The following is a 13,268-nucleotide window of genomic DNA, read 5'->3' on the forward strand; positions in this document are numbered from 1 at the left end:
AGTTGTGCAGCACAACAATATTTAATTAAAAATGCTATTTTGACACACATTTAGCCTATAACAGATATTATGCCTCCTGCGATTTGAAAACTGCAGTAGGTCATATTGAAATTTGAAAATTGCAGTAGGCCATTTTGAAATTTTGACTAAAAAAATTGTTCAGCCCTACTTCAAATGCAAATGAGTGTCAAATGAATTATGTCAAACAACAGGAGAGCACATTTCTGGGCTCGATCTCCATCCATTAGTTTTCATGGACTGCTACCATACAGTGATATACAATAATACTACACCTGAATATGTTGTAAGACAAAATATTTTGTAATAAGTCATCTTCTATAAGCAGTGTTGCTATATAAATGTAATATGCTAGTTGTTAATTAATAACTAGCAAGTGTGTAAGGAAGTAGGGAGCCAAAGAGCTGAAATCAATTTAAAATAATTCAAATTCATTTAAAATGGCTTGGGTCTAAATATCAACGGCAAAAACATGTGGTTTGATTCTGTCATTGGGAAGAGGGGTTTGAGAGTTTGTAACAGCATGATATTTGCACAGATCCATAAGATGCATCCACTGATTCATAAAGCACCTAAATAAAGGCCTAGTGGAGCTTGTGCTTACTGCTTACTAGGTTTGATGGATTCCAGGGGCATGGACACGTCAGCTAGAGAGATGTTGTTATGAGGGTCAGTGGCCAGCGATGAGCCTTTTCCAGGAGCTATGAGGCTGGGACTGGAGGTGAGGAGAGGCACAGGCTGCTCTGAAGGGAAGGCCAAGCTTGGAGTGGGAGTGAAGGTTGCACTGGGAGCAGGGCTGGAGTTGGTACAGGACTTGGTCTGTAGGTCTCGTAATGTGGGTCTGGACTGAGGCTGGAGTTTATCCCTGTGAGGGACAAGCGACAGGAATGTGATCAAAAGTACAGAAAGGACAGAAAACATTGATCTCCATTAGAATTACTTAGGATCTGCATGCATGTATAAACACACACACACACACACACACACACACACACACACACACACACACACACACACACACACACACACACACACACACACACACACACACACACACACACACACAACCCTGAAAAAAAAATTTTTTACAAGGTGCCAGCTCAATGATTAACACATTGAATGCCAGCCATGTTTTCATTCCTGTAGGTAAGTTGTGCCAGGGGTGTTTTTGACGATTCTGGCTCATTTTAGAACAGCCGAGGATTCTTTTCTGTTAAGAATTCATGAACATCAATCATCTAAAAATAACTAATAGAATGTGTGCTTTCTCTGTCTAAAAGAGTTAGTTTGCAGAGTTAGTAGTTATGTAGATATTAGCCGTTGAGTACAGCATGGTTTCAGCGTCTGGAAATTTATTCAGAGATAAATGGCTTTTTGTGAAACAGTCACTTTAACCATTCATTTTTGGCATCAGTAAGACCGTCAGACATTCTAAACAATAGTTTTGAACAGTAATTTCCTCCATAACAACAGGAAACACCCCTCTCATTCAAACTCCTCCCTCCGTGTGTCTTCTCCTCCTTCCTCCTGGCTCTAGAGCCAGGAGGAAGGAGGAGCGTGTCAGAAGCGCGTTGTGCTGCCTGCCTGCCTGTCTGCCTGTCGGGCAAGACGAGTCTGAATTGGATTACTGTAAAATCGCGTCGCCATTTCCTTGAATGGCTTGCTTCCGCGGTGTGTGTGTGTGTGTGTGTGTGTGTGTGTGTGTGTTCGCGCGTTGCTGCGCGGCTCTGGGGGGAAGGGATCTCTGTCCGTTCTGTGTGTGTGTGTCCGGGCTAATGACTGTAAAATCGCCAAGCCATGTCCGCGGGAGGCGGCTGCTTTTGTGGCTTTTGGGTCCCGTGGCTGTGACTTCTCTCGGTCTCTGTCGCCACTTAGTGGTCGGTAAAATAGATTACACACATGCTCTTGCTCCAAATAGTTATCTCAGAGATGTAAAAGGGGTTGATTGATGTCCCACTGTCAAAAAAAAAAAATCTTTATGTAAGACGAGTTAGTCCGTCCTTGGCACTTAAGCGCTGGATTATGTAAGACGAGTTAGGTCGTCTATGGCACTTAATGTGTTAATCAGCATTGGTTCAAAATTCAAATCAAACTCTTAATGAATCCATGACAATAATGAATGGTCGATGCTAGAATAGATCAGCCGGAGGGACATGAGGAATGATGACTGTTTGGATTTAGGCTTGGGGAGTGTGATGATTGGTCAGGGCCAGGGTCAGGTTAAGTCCCTCTGGCCGATCCACTCTAGCATCAACCATAACAAATACAGCCGTACTTCCTTCAGGCAGCAGGTGACCGTTTATTAGCTAAACATCCTGCAGTCCAGCTATCTTACCATTTGACCTGCTGGCTCTCTGGAGGTAGGGACTGCTGTAGCAGAGTTTTCCCGAGCAGGTCTAGTTCATCCAAGGCTTTGGGCAGAGCGGCAGGGGCCGCTGCCGGTGGGGCCTGCGGAGTCGGGACCACAGCCGGTAACAGCACTGCAGCTGGGACCGCTGGGTCTACACTGTCAGAGGACTGGAGAGACCCAACAAAAGGTTACTGTAGGCGCTTTCACACCGGCCTTGAAAGCCGCAAAATGCACGGAAAATAGGATCCGCGCCTCCGATGTGAAAGTCGTGAACGCGGGTTGGTGGCTAATTGTTGTACGCCTTTCGTTCCGCCAGCCGACCTAGTCTCAGTCTCAGTCTCTCTTCACTTGAAAGCGTAGGAGCAGCAAGCCGGAACAGTGCGAATGGTCAGCTCATTCATAAAAAAATTACAGGGGAAATCACCTCATGCAGCAAGAAAGTGCATGAGTGAAAGTAAAAAAAGTAGCCTATACAATCATGACTGCAGGGACGCCAGGAGGAATGCTCCGTGCCTGTAAAAGTAGGTGCTCCTGCAGCCTCTCTCTCTCTCTCTCTCTGCCCGCTGCTGTACACGGACGCACACACGGCTTGTTTCTCTCTCTCTCTCTCTGTTCTGGAGCAGTCCGCTGTACACCGACGGACACGCGGCACACACGGCTTGTTTCGTTGTTTTTTACATACTGAAAGCACGCTGTCTGTCGCTGACTGAGCGGAAAGCTCAGTTGGCTGTGTGTGAAAGCAATTTCTGTGGCGAGGCTGCCGGTTTTGCTGGCCTTTTGAACTGCAATTTTGCGCGATCTGTGTGTGAAAGCGGCTTGTGAGTGTGTGAGGAGTGTAGTCGGGGGAGGGGGGATGAAATCAGTGTCTGTATGTGAACATGTTTTCTTACACCTCCCACCTGAAAATTGTTGAAGTCCCCTAACTGAGGGGTGCAGTTGGAGTTTGGCGTTACTTCATTCAGGCCTAAAAGGTCAGAAACAACATAGATTAGCTAGTGTGGTAGCAAGAGAGAAAGAAAGCCTTGTTTTCACAAGCTCCCTTCTGTCCAGCTGGGGTTAGTCGCTGTCTCAACTTAATGTTTTGGTGCGTGTCTTCAGCCAGCAAGCCAAAGACGCAAGTTTTCAAAATAGCAAGCACATCTCACACAAATTACCATTTAGTTTCAGCACTAGAGTGAGAGAACAGGGAAAAAGAGAGGGGGGGAAACAGCAACAGCAGAATCACTAATTTTGGGAAACAGTTAGAAATCTAATAGTACTTATTAAGACTGAATTCTGCTCAAAACATTTTCAACACTATAGATAGACCATAATAGGGGACTCCAGGACCACATTTTGCCATGATCACACACGCACGCACGCGCACACACACACACACACACACACACACACACACACACACACACACACACACACACACACACACACACACACACACACACACACACACGTAAATATCGTGGCTGGTAAATATACTGGAAGCGTCCAATTTCAAAAACAATCCCTCAGAGCTTGTAATAAGTTTGGTCAAATCTGGCTTGGGTGTGAAATGCATCTGGTTTTATCATGACCCAGCCAGGTGTGTCCTGGTTCTGGAGACGCTGGTTTAGGGGTTTAAGCCAGGCAACAGGATGGCTTCACCCTGGCCCGTGGAAACGACATAACTGCACTGAAAGTTCTGGAGAAGGAGCTGTGCTTACCTATTGACATAAGCTCGTCGTCCAGGAGGCTGATGCCCATTTCTTGAGACAGAGTCTGCAGGCTGAGGCTGTCTGGGTTAGAGGGGGCTGTGCTGGGTGACGTGTTCAGTCCTGCCAGGTCCAGGAGCGCCGTGCTACTGCTACCTGATTGGGACAGAGAAGATCCATCTGTGATCAGGGATGAACAGGGGTTTTCAAAGTCTGAGACTGCGGGCTTCCCCTCAGAACGAGCTTGGAAAAAGGCGCCGCCCCCATTAGTTTACTTGTTTAGTTTCGCATGATTATGTTATTTGATTCCAAAAACACTCAACAATTGGGTCAAGATAGCTTGATATTGTTGTTTGACATACATACAGACTACACCAAATACATAAAACAGGTCTTTCTGATAGCATTATTAGTTTCTGACACTGGGAATGTGGGATGAAAACAGTAAAATTCCCCAAAACTACTGTATCTCTGAACTATCTCTTTAACCAAATCACACCCATTTAGGCTATTCGATGTGATCTCTTTTTGATAAAGAATGTCATGTTTTTCCAGTCTCATTCACTGAGCCTCCCTTGAAACGGTTTGGAGCCCACCTGGGGAGGCCTGCCCCCCACTTTGAAAACCTATATATTAAAGTAGATGGGAAAACTAGCAGAATTTGGTATACTATGAGATTTTCACACGGTGACCTTGCAAACCCATCAACACACACGCACGCACATACCTGGTAGCGAGGGCATGGTTATGCTGTCTCCATTCACCTCCTCTCCCTTTACCAGTTGTCTGTACAGGTTGATGACCTGTGTCAGGCTGTCGTTGGCCTGCAAAATGTCCGCTGCAACCACAAACAGTCTCATTGAACTTAAGACTCGCGTTAGAAAACTTAGAAAACCTTTCAACCCCTTTCTTTTTGCGACTGGATGAGCTGATCTGGTAGCTCAGTAAGATAAACTACAAACCGGTAAAGAAGCCGCCACTGTGCTTGCATTGTATTCTCACTTTAACAGTGGGCAGGATTTGAGAGCGTCACTGATTATACAGATTTGATTATTATACAAATATACAGCTCCAGGACTGACTGTTGCAATGTAATTCAACACCAAAGGGTGCAGGTGGCATCATGTAAGGAACCCCACTCTAATACAACTGAGAAACCCAAATTCACAGGTTACACAAGCCACACATTATTAATCATCATGACAAATTAAACTCTCTCATTACACTCTCATGACTTGAGCTGTTAGTGAAGAGCTTTGCCAGACTATTTCCCTTTGGAGTGAGCCTGGTAGCAGGCAATCTGTCTGCAATGTCATCAAAGTAATGCCTCCATAATGGCCAACAGTCCTGTTCTGCCTTGCATAATACGACCATACTATCAAAGTAATGACGTCAACAATCTTACCTAAGGCTTCATCATTATCCTCCGTATCACTGGCTAATCGAAATAGTGTGGGCCTCATCTTTTCACAGCGCTGGTAAAGATCCTGCAAATACAAACCTGATTATTGACACGCATGCACACACCCCAAAAAACAACGACGAGAGATTTTCTGTCTGCGTGCGGTATTGTTGATCTCTAGTGAGTTGAACACTGCAGTCGATGCCGGTTCTGCTGTGCTGTTGGGTTCTGTGGCGCGCTCGGCTAACCTTAATGAGCTCCTGGTTGCTCTGGGAGCAGCTCTCCTTGCTGTAGCCCTCCAGCAGCTGGCTCAGCAGGCGGACGCTCTCCTTCACCTCCTGGATGGCGTTCACCCGCTTCGACACTTTCTCCATGCGCTTCTGGTCCTGGACAGGGAGGGGAAAGACAGCAGCGTCTTAGCGCCCAGGGATCCCTCAGTAAGTATTACATACTGTACTTTGTCTGAATGTAGGTTTGATTTGGGTCAGTGTTCATCAAGGTGATTATGCTCAAAGTGATACAATACGATCGTAAACAGTAGTGTGGTAAAGCATACTGATCACGTGAACTCACATTCTGTTTTGTTCTGCGGCTCAGTGTGGCCTCCGAGCCGTCCACAGCGGGCGGGGGGTACTTGCCTTGACAGACAACTCCAATCAGCGTCGCCAAATTCAACCCCAAATCCACTCAGAAGAACGGTGAAAACGTATTTTCTGCCCTGAAACTCTGCTGGTGCATACTCTTGTACTTGTTTAATTGTTGTTATTGAGTCTACTTCTGCAGTAACTGCACTTATGGCTGTGTAAACTCTACTAATGTTAATGTTACAAATCGTTGCTGGCAGGTAGGTAGAAATGCGGTGCCAGCTGAGTGGCCGAGCACGTGCAAGGCAGCGAGGATGCTAGAAAAGGATCAGGCAAAGCGCGCAAAGATTTCTAGTAGGTACAATGCTGACCCTACTTGCTTGATTTTTTATTTGGTTATTAATTGTAGATATGATTATGATGATGATTTTGGGAACGTAATTATTTTGTTGCACTTTTTGCATCTTCACCATATTCTATAACAGGTGTTCTACATGAAAAAGAAATGTAATGTTTCAAGATGGCAGACTTCAATGACTACTCATTCAGAACCTAAAACCTGATGTGTCTATCTTGTGTATATTCTACTTTCCTATGTCTGTTAGGATGTGTCAGTGTTGTGGGAGTCTATGTCTGTTAGGATGTGTCAGTGGTGTGGGAGTCTATGTCTGTTAGGATGTGTCAGTGTTGTGGGAGTCTATGTCTGTTAGGATGTGTCAGTGTTGTGGGAGGAGTCTAAGTACATCATTCACACCAATACAACCAATACAAAGTAGGATTCATTGTGATGCTTCATAATCAATGGGGTTGTGCTTACTGCAGATAGATTGATGTGCGTCTGCACACACGCACGCGCGCGCGCACACACACACACACACACACACACACACACACACACACACACACACACACACACACACACACACACACACACACACACGTTAAACAAAGGCTGTGACTCACCTCCTGTACCATTTCCTTAATGAGCTTGTTTGCTGCTCTTAGATCTTGGGGCTGAGAGCTGTTCAGTAAGCGAGAGAGCGTCTACACACACACACACACACACACACACATACACACACAGGAAGAACAGAATAAGAGGAGAGGAAAGAGGGGAAATGAGGTCAACCGGTGAATCCCCTAACAGTTTCCGCAGTAACTTTCATTTCAAAGGTTTGGATGGGTAAAAAGGTGTATTAGGACGACATTCATTAATATGACATGAAAGGATCACGATAATGCGACGCCTTCCTTTTGTGAACCTGTGGAAGATGTTCTGTGCTTCTTCGTCACTCTTACCTTGGATTTCTCCTCATCCTCAAATATGGCGCTCTTGGCTCTGGGTGGAGGAGGTGGGAGGAGCGTGTCATCAGGAAGCACTGGGTCCTGCTTGACAATACCTGGAAGAGAACAAGGGACACCTACACTTAACACAAATAAACAGTCTGTCGACAGCACATCCCCCCTTCCATACAGTATATATAGATCTCAACTAATACAGAATCCAGGCCACCATTTGGAGTGGTAATGAAGAGCTTTGCTTTAGCTGTGGACAGTGAACTTAAAAAGAATGAATAGTGTCAAAACACCTGGGTAATGTTACATGACACATTGGTCTTGGGTCCACGTAATGAACATGTCACGTGAGAGTAAGTTGTTTTCTGTCAAACATTTGTTGAAGCCACATCTGAGAATCCAGTATGTTAAAGCTTGTCAACACCTTTGAATCTATATTGATACGAAAAATCGATATGGTAAAGACAGACAGATATCGTTCTTTAATATCCAAACCTACATAAACATTGGCTGCACTGCAGTAAGTCAGCGCTGCAATTTGCAACTTTAGTGTAAACTCCCATTACTACTAGATTCAATTAACTTAATGCCCAAGGAGGTTAGTCTTGTGCTGATGCCTCATCATCATAAAAACGAGAACTAACACTATGGTGTACAAAACACTATTTGTTAAAGCAACCTCAATTTTGGGGAACTGAGGAAAAAAACACATCATTGAACCCAGAACATCAGTCAGAAATGCATTCATATATATTGAATGCATAGGATAACACCAATCAACAGATCAGAAGTTCAGATGATCACTGGACTGAGCGCTCACCCTGTTTTTTCAGCATTTGATAAGCATCTGCTATCTTGGTCTCGTCCGGCAGCCCCACCATCCAGCTGTACATCATTTCCAGAACCTTCTTCTTGACTGGTTCTGGAGCCCGGGAACCCAAGTACTGCAGAGAGGGGATCAATGGCATGGTTTTAGAGAAATCGTGTAAGTTCTTGCTTCAACAACAACTGAAGTAGAGAGGGACATACAGGCACTTGACAACTCTAAAAAGTCTGTATTATATTCATTTTGTAAAAAGGTTATCTCGCATCACCTGTCTTTTTTTCATGAATGTAAAGCTGCATGTTCATGTCATGAATATGAATGCATTTTTGGGTATATTTTTTACTATACCAATGACCCAATTACTTTGCAAGGTACTGAGATTCCTGACTTTCGAAAGTCACTTTTGGCCCAATAAAAGTCATGTAAGATTTACATAACCACTAAATGCCATCATTCATTACAGAACAGTTTTGTTTTACAATCTCAAACCCCAATGCACAAAATAAATAAAAAATAAAAACAATTATGGGTGCACGACCTAAAAGAAAACAGTTAGGTCAGTCAGTGAACTACAACCAAAAAGAAAACCGTTATGGAGGTCAGTCAGTACCTTGGGAGAGACCACCTTGATGAGCTCGTTGAGGAAGCGGAACTTGCCCACTTCACTGTGGAACCGCTTCCCACAGTTCTTCATGCACGTCTCAAGAACCTGCGGGAAAAAATGACTGCTTTGAGTTTGTTGGTCTTAGGTGCCGCGCAGACAGGACGTATGTATTTGAGAAGTCAGCGCCTTTCTGCAAGTCATTCTTTATGGTAAGGATGTGCTAGGCGCAACAAAGTTTTGGCCCGACAGCGACAATATGTCACACGGAGGGCACTTGGAGGACTGTGGGAAAGTGGGCAGGGGAGGAGCAGGTGATTGAAATGGAATGTACTAGGAATGTCACTATGTCTCTGTCATCTGAGAATGGGAAGTTCAAAAATAAAATAAAAAAATATCACTATTGTGTGGCCTACTAACATTACTATAACTTATATTATAAAACGGCTCTCTCAAATCAAGCAATCTGATTGGTTCACAGCCATTGTATAATTCCAGTAACCGAGTTCAATAACCCATGGCCATGGGTTATTGGTTGCCATGGCAACTCTCTTACTAAGAGAGTAATAATAAGGCTTACCTCAAATGACAACGTAGAAAAAAAAAATGGCGGAGACAGCTGTCAGATCCTTGTGAATCGATCTTCGCTTATAACTTTACTAATACTTCGCAGAAAATGATGTTTTGTACAAGAATAGATGCGGGCTAATGTCTTCTTTGCAAAAGAAAGGCTGTTAACCCCGCATTTAACCCCGCATTTAACCCCGTAACGTTAGTTGGTGTAGGCTTTGCAGAAAGCATTCAGCTTCTCAGCAAGCGCTGAGAATGCTGCGGCTCGAGCTGCCTGTCAGGGGGATTCCAGAAAGCTCTCAGCTACTCAGCAAGCGCCAGGATTGGCCAATGTCAACTTCAGTCTCCAGAACGATCCAATCAAATCACCCGCATGTTCTTGCGGTCCCGCCTTACAGTAGTGTTTCAACTGACTCTATCAGAATGACATGCCAGTCGGAGTCGGACTTATAGTATTATTATTATTATTATATTATCATACTTGGAAACCGTTTTATAAAAGCAATATAGCACTCGAGCTGCGTGTGTTGTGGAATATATCCCCCTGCTCAGCAGTTATCCCACTCGGCCGATAACAGCTGATCAGGGGGATATATTCTTCACAACACACTGGCTCTCATGCTATATTGCTTAAGTATAATGTGAAATGGTGTGGCAAACGGCATAATTCAGTAACATGGGTAGTTCTAAATGCTAATAATTGTATTTAATCTAGTGAACTTCCATAGTATGACAAAAAAATAATTATAGTAGGCCTAACAACAATAATAATAATAATGCATTCACCACTAAAACATACAATAAAAAAACAAAGCATCAGCAATGAACATCAGTACAACCAACAATAAAACATGCATGAATTTCAACATGTTTACTCTGATTATTTGGAGATTGTTACTTACATTTGTAGATTGCTTGCTCAGACATGCTTTGTCTTTGTTACAATTTCAAATATCTGTTTTAAACACTGTAATCAGCAGCTCATTGATGTCAAGGTGGAAATGATGGAACGCACTCACAGCAATGCACTGTGGGTAATCTACAGCTCTGAGTGAGCTCTGAGTGCCCATCGGTGTAGGCTTGCTCCCTCAGCCCTTGGAGGGGCGATGAGTTTTCCAGAGAAGTGGAATGACACTGTCATGGCGTCGAGTGCAGAAGGGAAGTCAACAAGGGCATGCAAAATGACTAATGAAACAGGGCCCTTATCTTAACCTTAACCCTCTCTCTTACCGTGGGCTAGTCTAACCCTAAAGCGCAAATTATGCTCGAGCGAAATCGACGGCGCTGACTGCGCCGAGGGGGTCGCCGCAGCTGGGCGTCCTATCAGCGCAGCTCGGCATAGGGGGCGTGTAGCTCCTCGAAAATGTGACTCCACGGCGTCAACTCCTTGTTGTGAGGAATGAGGAAATGCCATTTCCTCATTTAACAGTGCTTGTCCCTCATCTAGCAAAGCCTTCTGCAGGCTCACCGGAATGAGTTTTGAAATGGAGGGACAATAAAATGTCCCCCCACCGACATGATTGCAAGTTCTTGGTAAACGACACGATAACGTTTTGGACGTGTTTTGGACAAGTTACGTTCGAGTATGCACAGTCTCGCTGTCGCCGCTCGGCGGCGGCAAGGCTCCAAGTCGAGGCTGCGCAGAACCATGCCGGGTGCTTAACCCTCTCTCACCGTAAGTGCTTGCATAGCCTCCCACTCCTGAGGCGACTGGATTTTGTGGGCCAGGAGCCTGGTTGCAAGCTGGGGACTGAGAATGACAAAAGAAAAGAAAACAAACTGTCACCGTTTCTTCATTGATTGGAAGGTAACTATGCACCTAGATTTTTCCACATACAGTTGTTCAAGACGTTTATTCAGCACTTTGACTTTTTAAATTCCATAACCTTCCATTTTTTTCATATATTGTATATACAGTACATTTTATCATTTGTACACAAAGGCCAAGCCACCTACCCTCCATCCTACTACATACATATCCATCGCACGCACGCACGCGCACACACACACACACACACACACACACACACACACACTTTTGTAGAAGGGACGGAGTACATAAATCCATCACAAACAATAACTAAATAAAAGGTATAAATGCTGAACACAAACTGTGACTGTCACCGTACCCATGTCATTAGGGTTCTGAGACTTTGAAACTACCAGCAAATGACTTATTTGACCTCCGTTTTAGTGTTTACTTTCTGTACTGTGTTTCTTTCTTTGTTTACATTGCCTTTTTCACTTTTACTAAGAGTAATTTTCTAACACTTTTGAAAAGTAACATACAATCCAATATGATGATTACTGTTTATTATATTATTGTTGTTATAAACAGCATCACATACAATTAAGGCCTCATGAGTTTATCACAGCAGAAGAAACATGTGGCTAGCCTATATGATAGGCAGAACATAGCGGACCGAAAGAAATATCAGCTTGATGGATGATCTTTGGGGGAGTTTCTGTGTTGTGTTGCAACCGAACAGCTGTATCATTAACAACAGTTGGAGCCCTGGAGCATTGTATTATGTGATGTTGATGCAGCCAAAGCAGCTGCCAGGCATAAATTCATTAAAATTGTAACGTAACACATTACTGCAATGTCACCTTGCAAGAATCTTTTCCCAGCATATCAGCAAACTGTCTACGTACGCAAACTACAAGCTGGGCAAAAGTGACAAGCTGCCTGGTTGCTACTTGCTTGCAACCTCAACCTCAAGTTGGAGAATACTTTTTTGACAGCAACACTCGTTCAGTCTCACCCTTCTGGTTCATTGTTGAGCTGTTCGTAAAATCCCTTGATACTGTCCCAGTCAGCCTCCTTGTTCAGAGGGTTGGTGGCATTGTCTGTGGGGAAGGAGAAAACAAATTAGACCAAAAGATTTATGTTGAACAATGAACACTTACGTTACCGTACCTGCAAATTACCATCTACAATGTGTAGTTTAGTGTTTCTAAATGCAATGTTGAAACCTGATTTTAAATTGAGTGAAAGCCAATTGTAAAAACATTACTCTCATATTATTCTTGATTGTGACCTATTCTGTACAGTATTGATTTGTTCATTTGTCTCTCAGAGCTGCACAATGAACAAGGAATAGGGATCAACTTTGTGTATATAATGACAATTCACGGTCACAGGCTGATTTTACAGGTACTAAACCTGATGATAAACCTCAAACGTCCTATAAGCTGCTCAGTCTGATTATTGTCAACAGAGAAATCCCATCTTGTTTACATTGTAAATACCACTGGTTCTCTGATTTCCAGCTCTGAAAGAGAGTTTTCATGTTCGCAGAAAATGATTCAAGGTTAGCTGTCTATAAGGTTATAGGATTAAAGTATGATGGTTTGGGTGGACTAGTTTAAAACATCATCATCATCACCAATGGCAATTGGTCCTCAAGGGAAAACCATAGCTAGCTAACTAGGTTAGCACTTAGCTGGATATCAGTGGGACTTTTTAAGTTTAAATGATCTTTGTCTAGTGCCAGTAATAATAGGCTATGCTAAACTGACAGCAATGGAAATATTTTGATCACACAAAATAAACATAGCAGCTGTTTGACTGAGTTTGTTCCATAACGTTTAGCGACATATTTGCACTTTTTGGTTTGATGACATTCGCCCTCTTGACTCGTATACAGTCTTTTCTGCTTGGACAGTCTGACTGCGGCGAATGAAAACTGTTAATAACTTCATTGCGTTCATGTAAATCACATTACGTCCTAAAGTAATCGTATAGCAGCGACTTACTGATGCGAGACTGCAGGCTCGCCTCTTCTGAAGGCACCGCCATCTTTCGGGAACTCCGAAGACTCGGGTCAGGTGGCAGCTATCGCGTTATTTCTGTAATGTATCGCGTGGATGGCCGCTTGAGGAACCAAAGAGTTTCAAGCCAAGGAAAAGGGCAGACTCAACAGCGCTGCC

At 43.8% G+C, this 13,268-nt stretch overlaps 1 protein-coding gene across 1 annotated transcript in view; it reads right to left on the reverse strand.

Annotated features, from left to right (window-relative positions):
* Window positions 1-13,137, reverse strand: part of LOC310794095 (ADP-ribosylation factor-binding protein GGA1-like) — a gene marked incomplete at its 5' end in the record, with an annotated part of 18,018 nt that extends 4,881 nt beyond the window's left edge. Inside the window, 14 exons of the mRNA XM_083655986.1 lie at window positions 630-883; window positions 2,354-2,535; window positions 3,268-3,332; window positions 4,069-4,212; window positions 4,784-4,894; window positions 5,462-5,543; window positions 5,707-5,844; window positions 7,006-7,086; window positions 7,342-7,442; window positions 8,159-8,282; window positions 8,775-8,873; window positions 11,010-11,085; window positions 12,101-12,185; window positions 13,095-13,137. Coding sequence (XP_083512112.1) covers window positions 630-883; window positions 2,354-2,535; window positions 3,268-3,332; window positions 4,069-4,212; window positions 4,784-4,894; window positions 5,462-5,543; window positions 5,707-5,844; window positions 7,006-7,086; window positions 7,342-7,442; window positions 8,159-8,282; window positions 8,775-8,873; window positions 11,010-11,085; window positions 12,101-12,185; window positions 13,095-13,137 — 1,585 coding nt within the window. The remainder of the gene's footprint in view (window positions 1-629; window positions 884-2,353; window positions 2,536-3,267; window positions 3,333-4,068; window positions 4,213-4,783; window positions 4,895-5,461; window positions 5,544-5,706; window positions 5,845-7,005; window positions 7,087-7,341; window positions 7,443-8,158; window positions 8,283-8,774; window positions 8,874-11,009; window positions 11,086-12,100; window positions 12,186-13,094) is intronic.
* Window positions 13,138-13,268: the final 131 nt, after the last annotated feature.

Source organism: Poromitra crassiceps (genome assembly GCF_964638095.1).
Source record: "Poromitra crassiceps genome assembly, chromosome: 19".
Lineage (NCBI taxonomy): Eukaryota > Metazoa > Chordata > Actinopteri > Beryciformes > Melamphaidae > Poromitra > Poromitra crassiceps.